The sequence below is a fragment of the Podarcis liolepis genome (assembly GCF_965112155.1).
Source record: "Podarcis liolepis genome assembly, chromosome: 6".
In the NCBI taxonomy this organism is placed as follows: domain Eukaryota; kingdom Metazoa; phylum Chordata; class Lepidosauria; order Squamata; family Lacertidae; genus Podarcis; species Podarcis liolepis.
The window spans coordinates 20910367-20935433 of record NC_139559.1 but is presented as its reverse complement, the minus strand read 5'-3'; the positions used below and the strand labels follow the sequence as shown (position 1 = coordinate 20935433).

General features: G+C 44.0%; 1 protein-coding gene across 1 annotated transcript in view; it reads right to left on the bottom strand.

Moving 5' to 3' along the window:
- Nucleotides 1–25067, bottom strand: part of PREX1 (phosphatidylinositol-3,4,5-trisphosphate dependent Rac exchange factor 1) — a 220618-nt gene that overhangs the window by 103966 nt on the left and 91585 nt on the right. Inside the window, exons 2-5 of the mRNA XM_083507877.1 lie at nucleotides 21722–21793; nucleotides 16455–16577; nucleotides 10719–10823; nucleotides 5230–5331 (exon numbers count right to left, since the gene is read on the bottom strand). Of these exons, the coding sequence (XP_083364003.1) occupies nucleotides 5230–5331; nucleotides 10719–10823; nucleotides 16455–16577; nucleotides 21722–21793 (402 nt within the window). The remainder of the gene's footprint in view (nucleotides 1–5229; nucleotides 5332–10718; nucleotides 10824–16454; nucleotides 16578–21721; nucleotides 21794–25067) is intronic.

Genomic DNA, 25067 nt, shown 5'->3' with positions numbered 1-25067 from the left:
CTCCTCAGATGTGATGACATAGTAGAAGCCCTGCTTCCCCTGTACCACCACAGTCCATGTCTCCTAAAATGGGAGGCAACAAGTTTCAAATTAGGGTCCCATAACTGCTTCTAAGTAAATGCAGCCAATTTAAGCACACTAGGAAGGAAGGAAGGAAGGAAGGAAGGAAGGAAGGAAGGAAGGAAGGAAGGAAGGACAATACAGTGGTACCTAGGGTTACATACGCTTCAGGTTACAGACTCCGCTAACACAGAAATAATACCTAGGGTTAAGAACTTTGCTTCAGGATGAGAATAGAAATTGCGCAGCGGCAGCTGGAGGCCCCATTAGCTAAAGTGGTGCTTCAGGTTAAGAACAGTTTCAGGTTAAGAACGGACCTCCGGAACGAATTCTTAACCCGAGGTACCACGGTATATTCTGTAGATTGGCCTGCAAGCAGAGGTCTTTCCCATCATCAGCTTTCATCCTTGAAGAAGGAAGGAATGAAACCTGTCAGCTTCTGCATGCATAAAAATATTGCTCTCCCATTTAAGCTATTTTCAACAATAAGCCAGTATTATTTTAGGCTGAAAATTGATTTTTAAGAATGAAGAAGAGGCAGGTTTTAATTTTCCTATAGGGCTGTGAGCTCACACACAGACTTCACCATAAATCTTGAGTTGGGAAATATTTTAGCACCTTAACCTCTAGCTAATTAGCACTATCCTCTTTTAACAATCCTGAAGGGGGAATAAAGGGCACCTTGTCAGATTTCCATCACACTTCTTATAGGCACTGCTTTCCATTTCAAATTTCTGACACCTACCATCATTAAGGCTTGCAAAGCACCATGCTGTTTTGCATTACCTTTCAAGTGGATTTGGAGTCTGGCAACTCAGCTCCTGCCTCCAGGTTATCCTTTCTCAGAAGCACAGGAATCTCCCAACCAAGGATGCAGCCTATAATTATCAAATGTGGCTTTCAAGTGGCTCACATTGCTGCAAGGCATGGAAACCAAAATAATGCCGGCTTGAACTGTAGCCAGATACCTGCAAAATCCTGGGTGCAAGGGTCAAAAATCACAGCAAGCATCCATAATCCCCACACCACGAAGTCATCAATCAGGTGACTCTGAGGGTGTGCTGCTGTGACCTACATATGCCGATAATGTTAGGGGGCAAGAGAACAGAGGTAAGTGCATTTAATTCCCACCCTAAGGATATGATTAACACATGATCACTGCGCCACTACAACCACCAGCCACCTGAGCTCATGGAAGTTGCCCTTTCTAAAGGGAAACAGTTCTTTTGGTGCTTGGGCTTCAATTTCCACTATGCATTAGCACAGTGTAGAAGGGACCAGGGATGGATTAACACTTATGCCAGTAAACTACTGAAATCTTGACTACATAGCAAGATGCCTTATACAGTGGTACCTCTGGTTACGTACTTAATTCGTTCCGGAGGTCCGTTCTTAACCTGAAACTGTTCTTAACCTGAAGCACCACTTTAGCTAATGGGGCCTCCTGCTGCTGCCGCACCACCGCCACGCGATTTCTGTTCTCATCCTGAAGCAAAGTTCTTAATCCGAGGTACTATTTCTGGGTTAGCGGAGTCTGTAACCTGAAGCGTATGTAACCTGAAGCGTATGTAACCCGAGGTACCACTATACAAAGTTAGACTATTGCTCCATCTAGCTTAATATCATCTACACTTAGTAGATAGGTAGCCGTGTTGGTCTGCCATAGTCAAAATAAAAAAATTCCTTCCAGTAGCACCTTAAAGACCAACTAAGTTAGTTCTTGGTATGAGCTTTCGTGTGCATGCACACGAAAGCTCATACCAAGAACTAACTTAGTTGGTCTTTAAGGTGCTACTGGAAGGAATTTTTTTATCATCTACACTGATAGGGATTTTCAGTCTTTGAGACAGAGGGCAGTCCCAACCCTGCTTGGAGATGCCATGGACTGGGAGTGGGATGCAGGCAATGCAGATGCTCTACCATTGAGCTAGGGCCCTTCCCCACAGTTTGTGGTTTATCTGGAGCAAAGCAGCTGTGGCTTTCATTGATGCACTCTCATGTTAGTCCATATTTTGTCATGGTATGGCTTAGCACTGAACACAAACCAGGCCTTAGTAAATTTAGGTCACCTGACCCTGAAACCCTTGAGAAAGCCGGATATGATAACTCAACAATAAGTAATGTCACTCTGCTTGTGCTCAGGAGCACTCCTTTTTATTCTCAAACAAAAACCCTGAATCCTAAGCATGGAAAATAAGTTCTAAGGCTGAGCCTTTGCTCAAATTAAGTCCCGAAGGGCATCTAGCCTAAAGCTGAATCCAGGTTTGGAAAACTCTTGGAGGGGGAGTTTACCTGTGACAGAACTGGTGGTTATGACCTTGGCTGAACAAACAAGGAAAATGTTGCCTGTGTATATAAGGCCCTGAAAATAATCTTCTTTATTTCCTTTGCAAGATGGGAGGAATCGAATCCTTTGGGGTTTAATATCCCAACTCATAGCTCTGGCCTAGTCTACACATACAGCAGAAAGTGGTAGCAGAATAGATTACGGGAGATCACATCGTTTCAGTGCTTTCCTCCACGCCAAAGAATTCTTTGCAAATGGAAAAGTAACATAGTTGAAACAGTGCTGGCCTAGAATCTCTCCCCCTGAGGTGGTAGATTTGGGGTCCCCATACCTGCAATCTCAAGTAACACAGGTCACGTCCCTACCTCAGAATTCTGCAACCTAATCAGGCTTCCATCTGTGGTCAGCACCAAGAATCTCCTTTCCCCCCTGTTTGCTCAACTTTGAGTTTCGACACTCCCATAAACGCAACAGAAAGCCAACTATGCAACCCAACCCAATGTGGATATATAAGGAAGCATAAACATTATAGAGGCCCTTGGAGAGGAATGTATACAAACCACATTTATCAAATCCCTATTTCCTCTGCTCTGTTGGCCCATCCTAGAGGTTTAAGAAGTCCTCCAAGTGTCACGCATAATCCCAATGCAAATCCACGGGACTGACAGGCTTCAACTTCCTCTCAAACGTTGAGCCAATGTAAATACACGGAGCGGGGTTATTTCATACTTGTTGTGAAAGCTGACGCGGCATTTTAAGAAAAGCTAAATTTGTCACAGCCTGACTCCTAGACTTAGCTACGTCAGAACAGATAGGGCAAAATCCCGACTCAAGTATTGCTACTCATTAACATTAAGAAACATAGATTCATAGAAGTCCAGGTCTACATCCAAAAAGGCAATTTTGCACACATCCCTTGTGTGTCTTATCCAGCAGTGACGGACCTTGGAGTCTCAAATTTCAGTGGCACCCTGTGCAATGCCAAAATTTGGTGCCCCTCACCCCGAGGCTCCACGCCACTCCCATAAATCTGCCTCTGCATGCAGGACCAGTCTACTTGAGATAATACAAACTGGTGCAATATTGCTAGCTCATAAGCTTTTCACTGGTTATGCATCTGAAAGCCGACACTGCTCTAATGGCTGTCAAAGGGAGCTCATTTCTTCTTAAGGTGGGTTCTTGTGCCTTTATTTTTTTAAGAAAGCGCATGTAAGTTATACATACTCATATTTAGAAATAACAGCTTCATTTTAAATAAAAATCACATTTCACCATAGTGGGAAAGGCTGTGACTGGTGCCCTATGTGCCTGCACCGTCTGCTATCCAGGTACCAACTTGTCATCATAATTTTACTGCAGATTTCTCCTAATAAACACATTTTTGTATGGAGTTTTGACCCATGGACACATTTTTGCGAACAAATATTCCTTATATAAGGCACTTTTTATGTTATTTGGCCTAGAATATGGCATACTGTCCCCTCATTTTTATAAACATTATTTGGTTGGAGAACCGCATCACAAAATGTGGATAAGTGCAAAATTTGAAGGATAGATGTGTTTCTGTACACCTATTTTGTAAACCTGTACACCTTTGGAACCGTGAATCTGACATACTCACTTTTAAATTTGAAATGAACTGAATTTCTCCCGCATTCCTACCACCTATACTAATTGTCCTAATTTTAATAATCTGTATTGGATTTCAATGATACACATATGAAAGTCACACTGAAACTGAACATAACACGAAATACAAAAACAAACAATAGCAACTTCCCCCTTCTATGCCAGAAGCCACATAAGCAATCATATTCATTCTTATGTGTAGTCACTGTTGCCTATTTATTACATTTTCTGTGTTGTTCCTGCGGGGTCCTTATAGACCTCTTTAAAAAAAAATAATAATAATAATTAACCATACATGGAGAAACTATACTTTGAATGTCTGACCCTAAAAGAAAAATCTATATCATTTTTTATTGTCACATTTTAAAGTACAAACCTTTGTCTCTCCTCAAAAGAGGTGCAATTTAGGCTACAAAAATGATTTGTGCTGAGGGTTACGTCAACTGAGAGGGATTTTCAGAATGGCCACTTACAGTATAACTTCCCAATCAAATCCAATTCAGAAGTAAACGTCAATGAACCAAGTGAGTCCTGGTTCAAGCACAAGACGTTACATGGAAAAATTGCCCTGTTGTGTCAGCTGACCAACTCAAATTACCCTTAAGGGCCCTTTAATTTCAATCAGATCAGAAGCTGAGTTCAAGTGCTCTGCTGCTTTGCACAAATGATGATTCCTCGCTTGGCCAATTATCAAACTACAGCTCATACACTCAGCTGCAGGCAGTGCTTTAGAAGCAGGGAAGAGGAGCAGCAGTCCCTCCCTCCATGAGGCAGATAACCTTCAATGTGATTTGGCCCTGGGCATGGATAAAGGAAAAAGGGAAGAATCACAGAAATAAGGCTCCTGTGTGATCATGCTGAGAGGAGCTGCACCTCACCACTGATCATTTCTGTCCCAGGGTACAACGCCTGTGAAATTTAATAAAACAAGTCAAGATTGCTCAGTAAGATCCATTGTCTGTTCCAGTGATAATGAACCTGTGGCTCTCCAGATGTTGATGAACTCCAACTTCATCAGCCCCTGTCCTCATCGCCAATGGTCAAGAATGATAGGAATTGTAGTCCAGCAGCTTCTGGATGGTCAAAGGTCACCTTTGGTCTTCTTGAGAACTCCAAGCAAGCATTATACAAGCACATCACAACGGACTAGTCTTCTTCCACCCAAACTTGCAAGAGTGTTAACGTTCCACAAACGCAAGTCAGAATCACATGTGCAACTTACAAATCAGGACAAATGCTTTGTTTTGTGTTACCTTCAGGAGCAGTGGGTATTTGCAAATCCTCTGGATTGGAGTTAGAAGATAACCCTCAAGTGGAATGTCTGTGGTCTTTCTGCCTCCCAAAAGCATGCAGCTCTGAAACCAGAAAATAAAAAGAATGTTACCCTTGACTCAAAGCTCCTAGGGACTTTCAGTGAGTTCAGAAAATGAGGATCAGTTCAATGTATGCAAGAAAATGAAGGAATATGTTATTCATTCATTTCCTTTCAAGGAAAGTCTCCCAACCAGGCACTGACCAAGCCTAAACCAGCTTGGCTTCATGGCATCATATGGCTTCTGCATTAAGAATTTCAAATTCTACAATGTAATCCTATTCATAACTAAAATTAGATGTGACTGGGCAGACACATTAAACTACATGATATCACGCTAAACCATTGTTTAGAAGGCTGGACAAGCCTCAAGTTCATATATCATGCAAGGAGAAGTTTGGCAGCTTTTGCTGCCATTCTGGCTTACTGCCTACACTGTCACTGAGGTTAATGTTACTATGGGTTTGTTTAAAACAAGCAAACTCCAAACCATGAATTCACTGACAGTGACTACGTGAGCTGCCTTTAGCATGGTTTACTATGCAAAGGTGCCATACAAATAAATGATGATGATGGCTTGTTTAAACAAACCATAGTTAGCATCTACCGTAGTTTAGGGTTCAGACAAAGCACTAAACTGCAGTTAATGGAAAAGAGAAGTGAAATCTTCTGAGCTCTTCCTCACAGCCCGGGCAAGGAATATGCAAGCCTGAGGATTGCCGGGACTTTTCACCTAATGCTAAACTATGGTTTAAACTTTAGCATGATGCCTGAATGCAACCATAATGTCCGTGTATGGATCTATACTTTTCATGAAAAGGAACACCACCGCAAAGACTGCAACCCTTCTCCTCCCCTGCCCCACTCAACTTCACTGCACTCCATTGCTTTAAACACTCTTCTCCTCACCCAGTTCATTTCCAGTATCGAAGCCAGGCTTCTACTCTAAGCAATGGAGCAACACCAGGTAAAGCTGATGTAAAGGTGGTGTTTTCCTGGTTTCCATCACATGCTCCTTTGTATATGTCAGGGGTCTGCAACCTGCGGCTCCGGAGCCGCATGTGGCTCTTTTACATCTTTGCTGCGGCTCCGGGGCGGATACTAGCGAGGGGAGGAGGCGCATTGTGCGCCCCGACACTCCTCACTGTGGCGGGCGCTGTACTGGCTGTGACGTTGCATGGGGGCGGTGCGTGCATTAGTCACGCACCGTCCCGACGTCACCTTCCCGCCCACTGTCAGATCGTGGCTCCGGAGATATATTTGTTTTAAATGTCGCAATGGTTTTGCGGCTCCCAGTTGTTGTTTTTTCTTCGGAAACGGGTCCAAGTGGCTCTTTTTGTCTTAAAGGTTGCAGACCCCTGGTATATGTGAACAGCAGAACCCACCCACTCATCCTTATAATGTGTCCCTGGGGTGGATGGGAAGGCAAAGATATCCTATCACATCCAATTAATCACCTAATCTAAATAAATTAATTAATAAATGGCCCTTTTAGATTCAGTGATACTCTATTATGAGCATGCATGAATAGGATTAGACTGCAAGAAAGCCAAGATTCTGCGCAAACTGGTTGGATTTTTGCTAATTAGTTCAATTTGTTCCTTTGGAAGCAATTTAAAAACTCTCGTGTTCAATATGCAAAAGTATTGACAGTGAGTAACATCCAATGCTAGTCATGTGCAGAATAGACCCATTGAAATAATTCATTGCAATGGGTCTACTCTTGAGTATGAGTAGCAGTGGCTATCACCCAAGATTCCTGCAAGTACGAGGCCCCTGGAATGGAGCGTAACAGCAATCACAATTTATTTTCACTACTTGAACTCTATTCCATCTGGGTCAAGTTCTCCAGCTCCACTTGCCAAACCAGATTCTCCAGAGAGACACTAAAAGACTTGGTGAGGAAGATGAGGTTCCTGAACTGCTGTCTACTTCAGACAGCTAGTGGTCTAAGTGGAAGGTGGAGCACCTGTTGAGTAATAGATTTCTTCTAACTCCTAATTCCCTCTATCACTCAGATCCTCCTCCTCCTCTATGTGATCATCCTAGCCTTCCCCTGAAGCTCCACAGAACTTCAGAGTGATGCCAGAACCCATGCTTCATAAAATTGCACTTTTTGGCAAGTACCATAGTTTTTCAATCATGTGTTCATTTGGAACACAAAACAGGTCACCAAACCCTCTTTTCCTGCCAGAAGTAGTGTCAGAAGTGAATCAGCAGCACAGACTGAAATGCACCCAGACCAGATGCACATTCCAGAGCAGCCTGAATGTCCTCATGGGCGCATGACAAAGCTTCAGTTCCCAGAGTGGTTTTAACAATGGGGGTGTTGTTCCTCTTGAGAGCACCTAGTCCCCCATCTCTGCCACAGACTTCTTCTTACTTAGTAAGTACCTGTCAGGTAACAACTGGTGTTTCTCAAGTCCTAAGCCTGCCAGCTTTTGCCCATCTGGGGTTCTCATGAGATCTCCAGAGCATCATCTGACACAGCTGCCCAGAACTGCTTATGAGTTTTGCACAATGAACATTTTCACACTTCGAAGATGTTTTCACCAGACACCAATAATTAGATTTCCTCTATAGACACAGAGTCTGGCTTCGATGCACACATTTTTCAGACTGTTTCAGGCTGGCAGTGCTGGCCACTACCTTCCAAAACTCTCGTTCCCATTTTCCAGGGTTCTTGTGTGAATCATAAACCATTCTTGTCCCCCTTGTTGTTTTCTCCAGTCTTGGCCTTTGAATTCAGCACAGAGTTTTCCCACATTTTCCAAGGCAGGTCTCTATTTCAGCCGCTGTGAGAGCACCAGGGCCAATTCCACTCACACAAGAAACTCTTTTATTTTCTCATTTGACCTCATTAGATGGGGACATTATTATGCTGGGCAGGATTGGGGAAGGGGGGCAGGGTGAAAAATGGGGGGAGGTTAACATAAGGAAATACCAGCCTTCCACATATTCCCTACATACAAATGTCTTACAAAATCTCATTTTTTGCAGAAACAAAACAGCACCACTGTCTACAAACCTTCCTGCCTAGTCAAAAGATGAGGTGACGTTGCTGAAGAGTTTTGTTTTCTGCCAGTCCAATTAGTTGATGCAGAGAACATTCTAGAATAATGTCTGCACTCAAAGTTTCTCTCTCTCTCTCTCTCTCTCTCTCTCAAAAATTGAACAGAGATGCTTATCTTTGCAAATGGAACAAGAGGAACTTCTCTAGCTACGTGATAGCTTCCAAGGAAGGTTCTCTGAGGCACATTAGCATCAATCTACTACCTTCTTCTTAGGTATGCTAACTATCTAGATCAGGGGTAGGCAATCTAAGGCCCGGGGGCCAGATCTGGCCCAATCGCCTTCTAAATCCGGCCCGCAGATGGTCCGGGAGTCAGCATGCTTATACATGAGTAGAATGTGTGCTTTTATTTAAAATGCATCTCTGGGTTATTTGTGGGGCATAGGAATTCATTCATATTTTTTTTCAAAATACAGTCTGGCCCACCACATGTTCTGAGGGACGGTGGACCGGCCCATGCCTGAAAAAGGTTGCTGACCCCTGGTCTAGATATTCCAGCAATCTGGAGATACCGTATTTTTCGCTCTATAAGATGCACCCGACCATAAGACACACCTAGTTTTAGAGGGGGAGAACAAGAAAAAAAATATATTCTCTCCCTCTCTGCGCAGCACCCCTTCATGGGGGAAGGGGTTAATTTCTTTCATGGGCACAAATCACCCCATGTATGAGATAAAGCCAGCAGGTGCAAGGTCAGCTAAGTCAGTTACTATGGCAACGGCCCAGTGCCATCTATATAAGTGATTAAGGCATGCCAGCACATTAGTCAGTTGGTGAGTCTGTCCATGAGTCGGAGTATGTGTTAAGTCTTGAAACTGCTGGAGCAACAGAAATACTCCCTACTTGTATATATCTGTATCTGCAAAGCCTACAAGCTGTATGTATCAACATCCATATCTGTATTACTGAAGCCTGATCTTCTGCAGCAGTAAACTATTTTGGACCTTAAGCTGTCTCTGTGTGGTGACTGGAACTGGGGCCAACTTCAGCTATGTGGGTATCTCACCTAAGATTCCCAACAATAATGTCATAGCAATTTACGGCAAGGAATTCTCCATCCATGCACAATACTATCACAGACCGCACACAAGGGCCAGAAGAAGTGACACGTTTTGGCAGATCAAATTAATCAGAAATGGGAAGTAAGGCTTTTCAGAAATAGGAACTGAAAAGAGGGTGGAGAGAAGGGATCAGCCTGTGAAACAAACAGAAGAGGATACCACAAAAGGTGCACACCAAACTTAGTAATAAATTACTAAGCCCCCAAACAGTTTAAAGACAACTGAATCAGTTAGTTTGTTTTCATTATTTATCTTCTAACTCTTAAGTAGCATAGAAAGGATGCCCAGACCTGGCAAGACTCAAACATGCTTACCTTCAACAAAGCTGCTATATCAATATGCCTTTGGACCAACAGGAGCTAACCTAATGTCCTTCAGATGCTGTGGTCCACAATTCCCATCATCCTCAGCCACCATTGGTAAGGGATCATGGGAGCTGTAGCACAACAGTGTCTGGAGGGCAGTGCATTTGCAACCCACTTTAGATCATAGCTCTTGAACAAGTTTCAACCAATGTATGTTTTCCTCTTGGCTTGAGAGAAGATTGGGAATAATTTTAAGGAAGAAAACCACTAAAAGGGGAAAGAATGAAGAAGCCCCTTCTCTGCTGGTGGTCTTCTGCTACAGACTGTAGTACTTATGACTATACTTTGCTTTGTGTGTGTTTTGTGGGGGGCATAGGAACTGCTTTATACAGTCAGATCACTGATCCATCTAGATAAAAAAGTAAAGGTAAAGGACCCTTGGACGGTTGAGTCCAGTCATTAGCAACTATGAGGTGGGGGGGGGTTATCTCACGTCAGGCCAAGGGAGCCAGTGTTTGTCCACAGACAGCTTTCCAGGTCATGTGGCCAGCATGACTAAACAGCTTCTGGCGCACTGTGACGGAAACTAGAGTGCACAGAAATGCCATTTACCTTCCCGCCACAGCGGTACCTATTTATCTACTTGCACTGGTGTGCTTTTGAACTGCTAGGTTGGCAGGAGCTAGGACAGAGCAATGGGAGCTCAACCCATCACAGGGATTCAAACTGCCAACCTTCTGATCGGCAAGCGCAAGAGGCTCAGTGGTTTAGACCACAGCGCCATCCATCTAGCTCCGTACGGACTACACTGATTGGCAGCAGCTCTCCAAGGTTTCAGGCAGAGGTCTGTCTCTGCCCTACCTGGATATGCCAGGGATTAAACCTGAGACCTTCTGCGTGAAAAGCACAGGTTCTTATCAGTAAGCATACAGCATTTTAAAACTTTCTATAACTGAGCATCATGTGCCATTTGGGTACCACCAGTGCTTACCAATAAGAATGCTCTCACGGGTGGGATCTTGTTCAGTTCCATCAAGAGCCTGAGTGCTTTTTCATGGTTGCTGCAATATTCCTCGTATACAAAGAACTTGTCTTTCTGCAAGGTGAGGAAGAAAAAAAGCACACGTAAATGAAAGGCATCCCATTTACCTTTTGCATTTTACTTCAAATTAGTACAAATCAAATTTCCTTTTAAATGTGTACAGATGACACACACTGGAAATTATGAGATATGAGCAAATAGTTGGATGTGTCATCTATTGCGTTTTGAAGTTCATGTTGTCCTGCAGCAAGGTTTCTGGGCTGACTTCTTAAATATTACACATTTCAGTGAAAAACTTCTCAGTGAAGATAGGTATGTTTTAAGACACTGCAATATTAGGGCCATGTGTTACAATAAACCCATTTTGCACATTGTTGCAGGTTGGCTTGTTTCATCCAAACCATAGTTAATGTTAGAAACAGTTTGTTGGCATGAATGATACAACAAGCTATGGCTAAATAAAAACAGAAGCAAACACACAAATGTCTGAGATATAAACAGCTTACAAGCACACACTCCAATTTTCTGGCTGAAATAAATTCTCTCTACATACTAACATCAAAAAGCGACTGCCATCGCTGTTACATGATGTACTTTCTGTGTCACAGTTCAAGTTGGCTACCCCACCCCCGCTGAATGAAGATCAGACATGCTAAGCCCGTTACAAAACACAGTCATCTGCAGATTGGCACAGAAAGTTTTTCAGACAAGCAGTAAAACCGTCTCCATGCCAGAATCAATCAGACATGGAATAACAAACCCTTCCATGGCTGACTGAGATGAGCAAGATAGCTAGCAATCATGCTAGGAGACTTTCAGTAGAAAAATCAAGAGGTCATCCCAGGTACTGAATATCCATCTAGTTCCTTGTCACCTGGCATTTGACTTTTATTTGTATGTTTTATTTTATTGCATTTATATTGTGCCTTTCTTCCATCATGGAGCCCAAGGCAGCAGCGTACACATGGTTCCCAGGCAGCCACCATTCCAGGCACTATGCAGACCCAGACCTGCAAGGTGGTAATTTCATGTGACTTCAAGCCGTACACATCCTAGGACCTAAGTGTGCACATTCTTCAAACCTAGTAGTAGTAGTAGTAGTAGTAGTAGTAGTAGTAGTAGTAGTAAACCACCCTTCATTCAAAGATCTCAGGGCAGTTCAAATAATAATAATAATAATAATAATAATAATAATAATAATAATAATAATAATTTATTATGTATACCGCCTCCCCAGCCACTCTGGGTGGCTCCCAATCAAGTGTTAAAAACAATACAGCATTAAATATTAAAAACTTCCCTAAACAGGGCTGCCTTCAGATGTCTTTTAAAGATAAGATAGCTGCTTATTTCCTTCACATCTGAAGGGTGGGCGTTCCACAGGGTGGGCACCACCACTGAGAATGCCCTCTGTCTGGTTCCCTGTAACCTCACTTCTCGCAATGAGGGAACCGCCAGAAGGCCCTCAGCACCGGATCTCAGTGTCCAGGCTGAATGATGGGGGTGGAGACGCTCCTTCAGGTATACAGGACCGAGGCCGTTTAGGGCTTTAAAAGTCAGCACCAACACTTTGAATTGTGCTTGGAAATGTACTGGTAGTCAATGCAGATCTCTCAGGACCGGTGTTATGTGGTCCCAGCAGCCACTCCCAGTCACCAGTCTAGCTGCTGCATTCTGGATTAATTGCAGTTTCCAGGTCACCTTCAAAGGTAGCCCCCCGTAGAGCGCATTGCAGTAGTCCAAGCAGGAGATAACTAGAGCAGGCACCACTCTGGCAAGGCAGTCTGCGGGCAAGTAGGGTCTCAGCCTGCGTACCAGATGGAGCTGGTAGACAGCCGCCCTGGAAACAGAATTGACCTGCGCCTCCATGGACAGCTGTGAGTCCAAAATGACTCCCAGGCTGCGCACCTGGTCCTTCAGGGGCACAGTTGCCCCATTCAGGACCAGGGAGTCCTCCACACCAGCCCACCCCGTCCCCCAATGAAAATAAAAGATAGAAGCGCAAATAGCTAAAGCAGAAGCAACAAAACAATACCGCCCCTCCCACAAGCACATTTAAAAGACCAACAGCCAAAGGCCTGGTTGAAGAGGAACATTTCCGCCTGGTGCCTAAAGATATATAATGAAGGCCCCAGGTGAGCCTCCCTGGGGAGAGTTTATATGGGGAGAGGCGGCCCTTGAGGTATTGCAGTCCTGAGCAGTTAATCCAGGGATGGGTAATTTGCGGCCCTCTACATGTGGTCCCACAGCTCCCATCATCATTAGTCATGCTGGCTGGGGCCGATGGGAGTTGGAATCCAACATACAAAGGTCCACACAGCTTTCCCATCCCTGGACTAGCGCAACATGGTGTTTCAAGGCAGCCAGATGGCACCCAGGAGCCCATAAAAGGAGTCAACTTCCGCTGCAGTCAGTCCCCATCAGAAGTATGCCGTCTCTGAATCTGGACGCTTCATTTCGCCACGGACAAACTGATCTTTCACGAATTTGTCAAATCCCCTTTAAAGGCAGCAGACATCATTGCGCCTTGAGGCAGCAAATTCTGAAAGTAAACTACGTGGCTGCCTGACGTAGTACTTTCTTTTGTCTGTCCCGAAACGACTGCCAATCAATTTCATTAGAAGATCATACATTCCATGAACCGTGAATTCCTTTCCTGTTACCAAATGGAAGGGATCCGCTGTCTACAAAGAACAAGGCAGGATCCAGATAAGCAGCACTGGAGGCCACTTAAAAAGGGATGCTTTTGTTGTCCCTAAAGATTCTGTTTAGTATAATCTAATTACACATTTGTTTTTGCCTCTTCATTTATCATTATTTAACATTGTTTCTCCATCCAATCACAACCACCAGGGGAAATAAAAGTATCAGCCACAAAAAGATTAAGGAAAGAAGCTGGAAAGCAGCAGGCTCTCGGGTCTTATCCTTTGCTACACTACACATCTGGAATTGCAGCTGCTTATTCAGTTTCAGGCAAATTTGAGCAGAAGGTTGCAGCAGTATAAAGGCAAAGGATCCTGGTGACCAGATGCAGGAAGCTGTATGGCTTTGGGGCGGGGGGTGACGCAACAGAACAGGACAGTTTTTGTTCTTAAAATACCACTTCATGAAGTATAGGGAGAGACAACATTTCAGCGGCAAGAGGGCTGAATGACTCATATATATATATATATATATATATATATATATATATATATGTATGTATAGAGGCTGAAGGTTTCATTTCTGAGAATAGTAAAAAAAAAAGGGGGGGAGCTACCTTGACCAAAGCTATGTACAGAATTGGCAGTTTATTAAGAAGTGTATGTCAGCAGCTTTACTGATGAGTAAGACTGCAATGCCAGCTACGCTTACCTAGGCATAAAGGTAAAGGTAAAGGGACCCCTGACCATTAGGTCCAGTCGTGGCCGACTCTGGGGTTGTGGCACTCATCTCGCTTTATTGGCCGAGGGAGCTGGCGTACAGCTTCCGGGTCATGTGGCCAGAATGACTAAGCCGCTTCTGGCGAACCAGAGCAGCGCACGGAAATGCCGTTTACCTTCCCGCCGGAGCGGTACCTATTTATCTACTTGCACTTTGACCTTGCTTTCGATCTGCTTGGTTGGCAGGAGCAGGGACCAAGCAACGGGAGCTCACTCCGTCGTGGGGATTCGAACCGCCGACCTTCTGCAGCCTAAAATATTGCTGAATAATATTCAACTATAGGTGGAGAGGGGGATCAGGGGCATTCTTGGTAGCGGCACCCACTCTGTGGAATGCCCTCCCATCAGTTGGAGGTAGTATAATTCTGGATACTAGTGTCTGGAAACCACAGGAGGGAAGGGTGCTATTGTCCTTGGGTCCTGCTTCCAGGTTTCTCCCAGGCATCTGGGTGGCCACTGTGAGAACAGGATGCTAGACTAGATGGGCCAGTGGCCTGATCCAGTAGGACTCTCCTTATGAGCATTATCAAATGCAGGTTCAATCTCAGCCTAGCTAAGGACCCATCCTCAAGGGCAACGTCTAGCTCTTCTTGTGACTATGAGAACAAGAAGAAGAACCATGACTAGAAAGCTTTGGTCTGAACCAATGGGACTCGTCTTACGTTAACCCCAAATAACTCTTTAGACCAGGGGTGGGCAATACACAACCTGCAGGCACTGTTAAATCTACAGCTTAATCCCTGATCATTGGCCATGTTAGGTGGGGCTGAACCTGCCAGTGTGGTGTAGTGGTTAGGAGCGGTAGTCACGTAATCTGGGAAACCGGGTTCGCGTCTCCGCTCCTCCACATGCAGCTGCTGGGTGATCTTGGGCCAGTTACACTTCTTTGAAGTCTCTCAGCCCCACTCACCTCACAGAGTGTTTGTTGTGGGGGAGGAAGGGAAAGGAGAATGTTAGCCGCTTTGAGACTCCTGAAGGGGAGTGAAAGGCGGGATATCAAATCCAAACTCTTCTTCTTCTTCTTCTGCTAAGTCCCGGTCTCAGCACAGTCAAGTCTCAGAACTCCAGACACTTGCCCTATGCACATCTTCCGGGTATACTTATGAGTAGGGCACCGGGAAACTGGTTTTTTAAATATCATCCTTCAGCATCACTGAACTCTTTCCATTTGAGAAGAGGTGACACTGGGGCGACAGGACCCAATGTCAATTTGTCAATTGTGATTGCAGCTCTGTGACTTTGGCAGCATTGTTAGAGGTTAAATTTAGACCATGACATCTCCTGGCAAAACTCAGCTCAATGTATTCAATAATTATATACACGCCAGAGGGTTTTCATCAAGACTTTCCCAGCTGCCCTTCATGCATAAGAGCCACAAGTATGAAAGCTATGCTTTAAAATTACCCGGTGCCTGAAGTGTTTAATTTCCTCTCTGGATGACATTGAGGTTCCTTCGCTGGATGAGGAAATTATCAGTTACATAATTGCAGGTGCTACCCCTGGAAATCTGAACCTGCACTTACCAAGTGTATCATGGTCACTAACCGTAGCTATCTAAAAACGGAATTTTTCTTATTCGGGAAATTCTCCCCCATTGATTTAGGGCCACTTCACATGTTGCCATATTTCCAAACAGGCTGGAGGAATTACAGGATCACATGTGACTGGATACAACAATCCTATTTACATGTGGGCAGCTCAATGCAGTGGGAGTCTATGGTGGCCACACAAGCCTGGTGCCTTAAAATGGCCTGCACAATTTACACATCTGTTGCATTATACATGGCCATCAAGGGCATGCAATATTTAATGCAATCTCAATCTTATCAACTGGATTGTGCTTTATAATTGTTCAGAAAGAGCATCCTGCAGAATGTCTTGAACAATGGGAAATATGCTTGCCAATTTATTTATGTTTCTGTCTGGCAGGGCTGCTTCTTAATGTGTGATTTTACCAACAGATTTCTTTGAATTTATCGCAAAGTGCTTCGGGGTTAAGAAGCATCTCTGGGATGAAAGACAGTCTGGGGGGAAAGTAGACTAAATCCCCTAGGGCCAGAGAGATCCAATTTTAAAAGAAACTAGAGTTTTCCCTCTTTGGTCATTTGCTTTGAACCCCTGTGAGTGTGGTGTGGGTGTGTGGGAGAAAGAAGAAGAAGAAGAAGAAGAAGAAGAAGAAGAAGAAGAAGAAGAAGAAGACGACATGAGAAAGTACCTTATCAAAATGATACATTTGCAAATAAGCATTTTAGCTCATACTCACAAATTTTAAGAAAACTTCTCCCAGTTCATGCTGAGACTGAGGTTCTGGATGCAAACAATATTCCAGAGCCGTCAGGAAGTCCTTGTGAACATCAAGTATATCTTCTATGTTGGAAAATAAAATCTGCAACATAAAGGAGTATCCATTAATAATAGCTAATGAGAAACATGATAGGGTCTTAAAATATTATTCTGATCTATCCATCCCAAACTATCTTTATTATCCTTACTATTTGATGGTGATGGTGGTGGTGGTGGTGGTGATGATATACAAGCCCAGTTGAGGCAACACACTAAACTGTACCTATTTAACTATGAGTTAGCACAAATGCTGAATTGACATATTATGGATTGTGATTGCTCAGCAAACCACAAACAGAAACCATAGTTTGCAGCGGGTCTAAAAACCATGGTTTGTGATAGCTATGGTTCATTGTTCAGTGTGGCATCTGAGGGGAGTCACAGACCTTAAAACTCTTAACTGTCTGGACTCAGGGTACTTGAAAAATCACTTGTCCCCATAATCACCTGCCCAGTAGCTGAGATCATACTCAGAAGCCCTTTGTCAGGTGCCCTTGGAAAGCATAGCCTGATATTTCATCTGTTCTCTTATGCTTTATTATGTTTGTTTGCGTGTTTTGTTGTTTCTAAATTGCTGTTTATCTTCCCTGAAAAAGTAGCACACAAATCTTTTAAACAAATGCACAGGATGTAATTCAATGTCACACTATGACAAACATTTCATTCTGAGCAAGTATTGCAGCTTGCCAGACAGAACTATACCACTCTCCTCCTCCTGTCCACTATTCTGGAGTTTATCTAGACCTCCTGACCTGATCCCGACCCCCCACAAAAAGCCACTAAGACATGGGAGGAAATGAGACATCAATTTTCAAACCTAAAAGGCAAGCAGAGCTATGAGCTAGACTTCTTGGTAAAACAAACCATGGTTTTGAGTTTCCACATGTAAAGCTGGCAAACCATGGCTTGGAGCATTTTTTTCTGCTTTTGTTATTTATCCTTACAGTATTCATAAATTCAAAAATGCACCCCCTTCTTCATGCTACAGCGGCTCTGGAGGTGAAATCATGGTTGCCTCTCAACGCAGACATCCCAACAAACTAAAGTTAGCAATAAACCACGGCTTGCAAATCCATTTCATCCCATCATCTGAATCAGGGGTTGCCACCTGATCGCAAACAACCTTTTGTCAATTCAGCTTCCTTAAGCATGGTTTAGCAGGATGCGTGATTTGAGCAACTGTCCTCTCTAATGCTACTGTTTGTAATATCTGCAATCCCCTTCTCAGCATGTACTGGGCCACAGAGCAGAGGTCAGCTATGTTAATGGGTTCTGATGGGCCTTAATTATCTGTCTGGCACGCACTGCCTTCTGTCTTATCCTCAGCTGCTTGCTTCCTGCTGAAGGTGATTCTCAATCCAGCCAGCTGTCTCAAAGCCAGAGATGGCTTTGTGTTTACCAGGGTGGTTTTAATGAGGAGTTAAAACCTGTTCTGATTGCCCTAGGGAAATCTAATTTGTCATCCTTTATGTCATTAGTATTGTAACTGCTGGGCAGCAGAGATCTGCACTAAACATTTTGTTCGCTTGTTTCAGTTTCAGATTATGAAATAACCAAGGCAGAAGACAGAATATAGTGTTTGGTTGCCTATTTCAAAAGGCTATGTTCTGTCTGGCAAGCGACCACATTTATAGACCTCTGGGAGCAGGAAAACATCCAACACGTTGAGATGTTCCTCCATCATCAAACCCATTCAGCACTCTCAGTTCTGTCCATGTTAATCATAAGAGCATTAGGGCGCAATAAAAGTCCTACTGGCCAATGATCTACCTAATCAAACATCCTGTGTCAAAGAGTAAACAGTCATATGTAGGTCACAAGCAGGGCACAAGAGTAACAGCCCCACACTATTTCTGCTATTAAGAGATACACTGCCTCTGAACACTGAGGTTCCATTTAGTGATCATGGGTAACACTCACTGATGGACTTATCCCCCAAGAATGTGAGAACTTGTGCGTTTAGAAACTGAACGAGGAGCAGAGAGATGCACTTTCAAATCTCTGCTCAGTTGTGAAGTTCACTGTGTGATCTTGAACCAATAGCCATCTTACAGCCTTAAAGCTACCTTAGAGGACTCTTCTGACAACAAAATGGGGACCTATGTGCAGTGACCTAAAAATGTAGTGTGGAATTCAATGTAGTGCCAAGTGCAGGTACGCACTCATGAAAGTCCTCATGCAGGACTTCCCGCTTTTCTCTCCCTGGTCATCCCCTACACTGCTTTTTAAACCACTTTGAGAAGTGAGGGTTCCATCAAGCACTATAGAAATTTTATGAAATAAAGAAATAAACCTGTCCTGGTTGTTCCCCAAACCCTCCAGAGCAAATTTAGGGGGCACAAGGGGAGGAGAGAGGTGGACAGTCCTGCTGCCTGAGTGGACCTCGTTCTATGCATGCAACAACTTACTTGAATCTCACCCATAATAAATAAATGGAGAGGGAAAGTATAGTCTCCTTGTAAAGCTATCTAAACTTGATGTTTCAAAAGGATAAACTAGATACAGAATGGCAGATTCAATGGTAAATATGTACAAAGTCATTAACAAAGAACTGGAACAAAGAATTCTGACTTCGACAGTTTTGAAATTGGTTATGAAAACTGGGGAAGCAAATCTTGTGGTCGCAAAGCAGAGCTCACTGAAAATGTCAGCAATGAAAAAAGAAATAGCAATATTTTTCATCGGCCAAAGAGCAAGGGGATGGAGCCAAATGTAGTGTTAGATATGATGAAGAAAGGGGATTGAAACAGCAAGCTTCATAAATCCATTTGATGAGTCTATGATGCGGGGATATTTAAGGAGTACAGTGTACTTTGATTCACTTCAAAGAAGATATTACAGACCTGGAAAAAAGATGTAGGAAAGGGCAACTGGGAGAAGAGAAGTTGCATTTGCCAAAAGGGCCAGCCCAAGACATTTTGCCACCTGAGACAAAAACAACACTGTCCCATTCTACATACAGAAGTCAACTGGACTGGTAGCTGATTATTATTTCAACACTGGCAAAGGGACAGCATCTTCTACTTCACTTGAGGTCAACAGGCTAGCTAGGAGTACAGAGGTATCTAAGAGCCCCCAGCAGGTGTCACCTGAGGAGGTTCCTCACTCTGCCTACCAGTAGATCTGCCCCTCCTTGCAAAACCTTTTGCAATTGAAGCACTGGCCAAAGGAGTGGGGAGAGGGCCTTGATGACCTTGTATGGAATTGCCAAGGTTAGCTTCTTGCTTCAATGACCAAGTAGTGATAAAGACCCTTTATTTTTACAAGAGCTTCTTAAATCCTCCCTGTGCTTCGGCAAAGGGATAAACCAAAAGCATCACTCTGCACCCACAAAGAAGCTTCAGGCAAAAATTGCATTCAATCAGTAGCAAACAGAAAATGAGCTGATGTAATATGTGATTGCGGTGACAGATATATTTAGCACCTTTGGAGATGATAAATCATTTGGAATAAAAGCAATGGAAATAATATCCATTAGCATTTTATCATCTGCTGCATCTGCAGACCAGGAAGAAAAGCTTCACCTGATGAACCTTTGCTTGTTCTCCAGGCAGCTGAATGAGGCCTGCAAGAAAAATGTTGCCCACCTGACCCAGATCTGACCCTAGAGAAAGAGCCATCAATGGCATGCACAGCTCCTCTCTCCAGGAGAGGAAGCAAGCATGAACTTCACTGGCTGCTGAGAAAAACAGCAACATAAGCAAATAGCAGCATCTAGGGTTGAAATCCCAAGAGAGTCTGTGTGTGCCTTTAAATTATGCACACTGAATTTTGCTGCAGTTCTCCCCTCCATTTCCCCCGGATCCTTTATTCTCCTCCCTAGTGAGTAGGACTCCAGGGGAGGGCACAGAGAAAGAGGATAGTTTTCCTCCCTCTCTTGTAGCACTAGAACTCATGAACCTGAATGCTAGAAGATTCAAGATAAACAAAACAAAGCACAATAGAACTTACTCCGACAGGAGGCAATGGTGGCCACCAACTTGGATGGCTTTAAAAGAGGACAAATACATGGAGAATAATGCTAGCAGTGGCTACCAGCTAGCCATGATGGCTGTGTTCCACCTCCACAATCAGAAGCCTTATGCAAGTTGCTGGAAAGAGCAGGTGGGAAGAGTGCTGGTACACTCATGTCTGACTTGCAGGCTTCCCACAGGCATCAGGTTGGCCACTGTGAGAACAGCATGCTTAACTCAATGGGTTCTTGTCCTGCACCTGCAGGACTGCGCTTATGTATGCTTCGAAGCATATGGTCAGAAGGGGCATACAACAGGATTGATGATCAAAAGAAGGAAACAAACCGCTACATATGTAGTCAGGATTCACATCTCCCAGTTTGGAAATGCAGGCTTCTAATTTTTTGGTCAAAGAGGAGAGCAAGTGTTATGACCTCTCAAATTCTTCGCCAGCTCAGGTTTTTAATCCAAGCAGAGATGAGTTCAACTCTTCTCCACAAGCCCCTGCACATTAGCATTCCTTCAAAAGCCATTCTACCTGCTCATTGACTGTATTTCCCAGGCATGTGGAGCTGCACACCAAGAAATGGAGGGCTGAGAGACCTCCCTTCCAAGTTGCCTTATTGCGATTTCTTAATGCCAGACTAGGAGGTGGGGGTGAGGATTGGAGTCTCATAGTGGTAGGGTAACTGGATCCCATTGCATCCTTAACGTGGAACACAATAGCATCAACATCAATTTGAATTGGCTGAGATCAAGCCAGTAATTTTATCAATTTATCCAGAAATGGCTCATTCATCAGTAGAAACCCCAACACTTTGCCTACCAATTTAATATTGACAACTATAGGTGCATCCAGTTAGCCCTTCCCATTGGTCCCTGGGAGCAAAGGTTTGCCTAGGGTTGCTACACATTATTATTATTATTATTATTATTATTATTATTATTATTATCATCATTATCATTATCATCATCATCATCATCAGCCAGCCAGCCAGCCAGTTTTCAACAACTACGTAACAGTTTTCAACAACTACGTCTCCATGCTAGGAAAAAAATTACCTGTTTCTTTCTACCTGCATCTTTCAAAGGTGAAAAATGCCTGTGCATTTAACATAACACGGAAGTCTTTCATCAGCAGTGGCTACCAACTCACTGACCAGGTGTATGCAAACCCAACCTCTTGCCATACTCTAAATCATTCACAAAGAGATTGGTACTCTGAGAGACTTACCTTGATGTTGTCCTCAGTTATGTATTTTTCAGCTTTGTCCACAGCACTCTGTCTAATTCGGTGGAGAAATGCCTATGGGGAACAAAAAGGGGGAAAGTGGGTTAGTGTCAAACAGATACTGGTGAATGGGATACTGTCCCACCAATCTCAGTCTGCCCTCAGCCAGCCCCCACCAACCTGCCTGCCTGCCTGCCTGCTTATACCCAGTGCTATTTTTCTAGAAAAAGAGGTGCCAGAATTCACCATGAACTCACCCTTGTTCTCTTAGAATGGCAATGGTGCCCACCTGAAAAGTGCCAGAACCGAGTTCCAGCGAGTACTGACTTTAAAAAAAGCCCTGCTTACACCCCAGTCCACGGGGTAGATATGGTGGTCAATTCCTCCCCCTTATTCTCAGCGTTGCCCTTGTAGAAGTCAGCAGGGAGGATAATGGGGACAAAATTGGTAGCTTTACCTGCCATTGGCTTTGAATCCACTTACTATTTGACCTCCCCGATTCCTGCAGTACCTGTCATAATGAGCACCAGCAACCATGGCTTCTATCTTTTGGATTTGGTCCCTGCTCCTGTCAACCTAGCAGTTCAAAAGCACGTCAAAGTGCAAGTAGATAAATAGGTACCCCCCCGGCGGGAAGCTAAACGGCGTTTCCGTGCGCTGCTCTGGTTCGCCAGAAGCGGCTTAGTCATGCTGGCCACATGACCCAGAAGCTGTACGCCGGCTCCCTCGGCCAATAAAGCGAGATGAGCGCCACAACCCCAGAGTCGGTCACGACTTGACCTAATGGTCAGGGGTCCCTTTATCTTTAACCATCAAGATACAAATATGAGGCTTCTTGGCACAAAGGACAGATCACGTTGCATGCTCAAAACTATCAAAGCATGCATTGCTTCACTAATGGGACGCTTTTCTTTAAAGTTGTTCGGGTTCCGACTGGCAAGAAGCAACGCCCGTGTCTCTTTTTACTTAGATACCTAGTATCAGCACACCAAAGGACACAATTGTTTGTTTATTCTTTCCAAGGTTTCCCATTTCTTCCTCTAGACATGGAACTGCTCTGACTTGATTAGGCAAGTGAGAGGCCTGGCTCTCATCATGTAAAGAGATGTGTGTCAAGGAAGAAGGGCGAAAGGGCTCAACAAAGCAAGAGTGGGAAAGAGGAGGCACATCCCTGAAATAGAGGCACACTGAAGCTAAGAAGCAGTTGCCGCCCGGTTTTACCCTGATGTTAGAGAGGTGACACCCGTGACCCATAAACAGCCACTTGATTGTAGTCTCTCCTCCGCAAACACTTCACTTTCAATGGTGCCTTTGTTTAATACGAGTTCATCCACACACTCTGAACATATGACTGCAATAAGTGCTGGGTTAGACCATGGTCCAATCCAGTCCTGCATCCTGTTTTTCAAAAGCAGCAGCCAGCCAGATGCTCCTGTGAATCTCACAAGCGGAAGAGCATGAAGGAAACGGGCTTCCCTTGTCATTCATCCACATTACAGGGGCTCTCCTTTGCTTGTTCATAGTTCCTCCAAGGCCTGGGTCAAGTTCTTTTTGTGGGCGTCAATTATAGAAAATTATAACGATGACAACAACAAAAACCTGCCTCTCCTGGATCCTTCCTTTCACACCTGGACTGTTCTAATTGATCCCAGCAGATTTCCTCCCTGATGGCTGTCTGAGTCAGGCTCTTAACTTCTTTCCCCATAGAGAAGTGGGGATGGCATTGTTTGGAGCAGAAAAAGAACCCTTTTTCTTGACCTTCCTGCTGAAATATCAGTGTATACATAAGAATACCAGGTGCTGCGTTATGCGGAGTCAGACCGTTGGTCCATCTAACTCAGTACACTGACTGGAAGCAGCTCTCCAGATTTTCAGAATGAGTTCTCTCCCAGCCGTACCTGGAGATGCCCGGGATTAAACTTTGGTCCTTCTACCACTGAGATAAAAAGGCAAAGGGACCCCTGACCACTAGGTCCAGTTGTGACCGACTCTGGGGTTGCGGCGCTCATCTCGCTTTACTGGCCAAGGGAGCCGGCGTACAGCTTCCGGGTCATGTGGCCAGCATGACTAAGCCGCTTCTGGAGAACCAGAGCAGCGCACGGAAACACCGTTTACCTTCCCGCCGGAGCGGTACCTATTTATCTACTTGCACTTTGGCGTGCTTTCAAACTGCTAGGTTGGCAGGAGCAGGGACCGAGCAACGGGCACTCACCCCGTCGCCGGGATTTGAACCACCGACCTTCTGATCGGCGAGTCCTAGGCTCTGTGGTTTAACCCACAGCGCCACCCATGTCCCACCACTGAGATACACCCCTTCTAAAAGCAAAAAAGGGTGGTGGTGGTTGTTGTTGTTGTTGTTAACCTATTTCTCCACAAAAGATGCTTATTACAAGTTTTTAAGGGACTGTGTCAATTCCCTCTCTCCCCCTACCCTTAATTTTCCTTTCACACCAACTTACACGCTTTTTCATACTCCGTGAACCCCCCCCCCTTGAATACTCAGAAACTACTACATTACTAAATTAATAATACTGCCAGCTGACAGAACATTAAGTGACAGACTATTTCAGTGAGAATTAGTTTTAGATATTTTTACTTAAAATCTAGTGTTGGTTATTGGTTTCTTCTATTCTTGTTTTCTGTTACACAGTAAAAGGCGGGTCATGCTTAGGTCTCCCTTCAGATTTCTAGGCTCTGGATAGTTAATAATGAACAAACAAACAATAGCCAAAGGCATTGGACCAGCTGTGACATTCGAGAAGCTGGTTTGCAATGTCAAGATTAAACCCTAAATAGCATGTAGTTATTATGGGACTAAAACCAAGAAGATGAAATGTTACATCTCTCCTCTTCTCTCTGTAGGGAAGGGAGATAAGAGATAGCAAGTGAAAATGAAATCAGATAAACCCATCAAGGAGAAAATCCGCTAGGATCAATTAAAATAATCCAGGCATAACAGGAGGAGTGTCAGGTTTTTCTGTCTGTCATCATTAACTGCTTTGTATAATTGACTCCTAAACAAAGAACTTGTACCAGGCCCTAGAGGAACTGTGTATGGGCAAAAGAGATTATTTACTCCCATGTGGGAAAGGTTTTGGGTGCAGTTGTTTTTGGTGCAACCAACAATTGCAAAAGCGATTTTATTTGCAGCAAGTAAATCAAATTTAAGCCTTTTGCGTTTTGACGTGAGAACTTGTTTACGGATTGCAAAGAGCTCACACTACCTGTCCTGTGGGTCTATTCCCTCTTGCATCCCGTTGTCCTTTCTATATATACCCTTGACATTTTGCTACCTTTACATTTGACATGATGAAGAGTAGCATGAAAATCAAAAGCTTTACACACATAC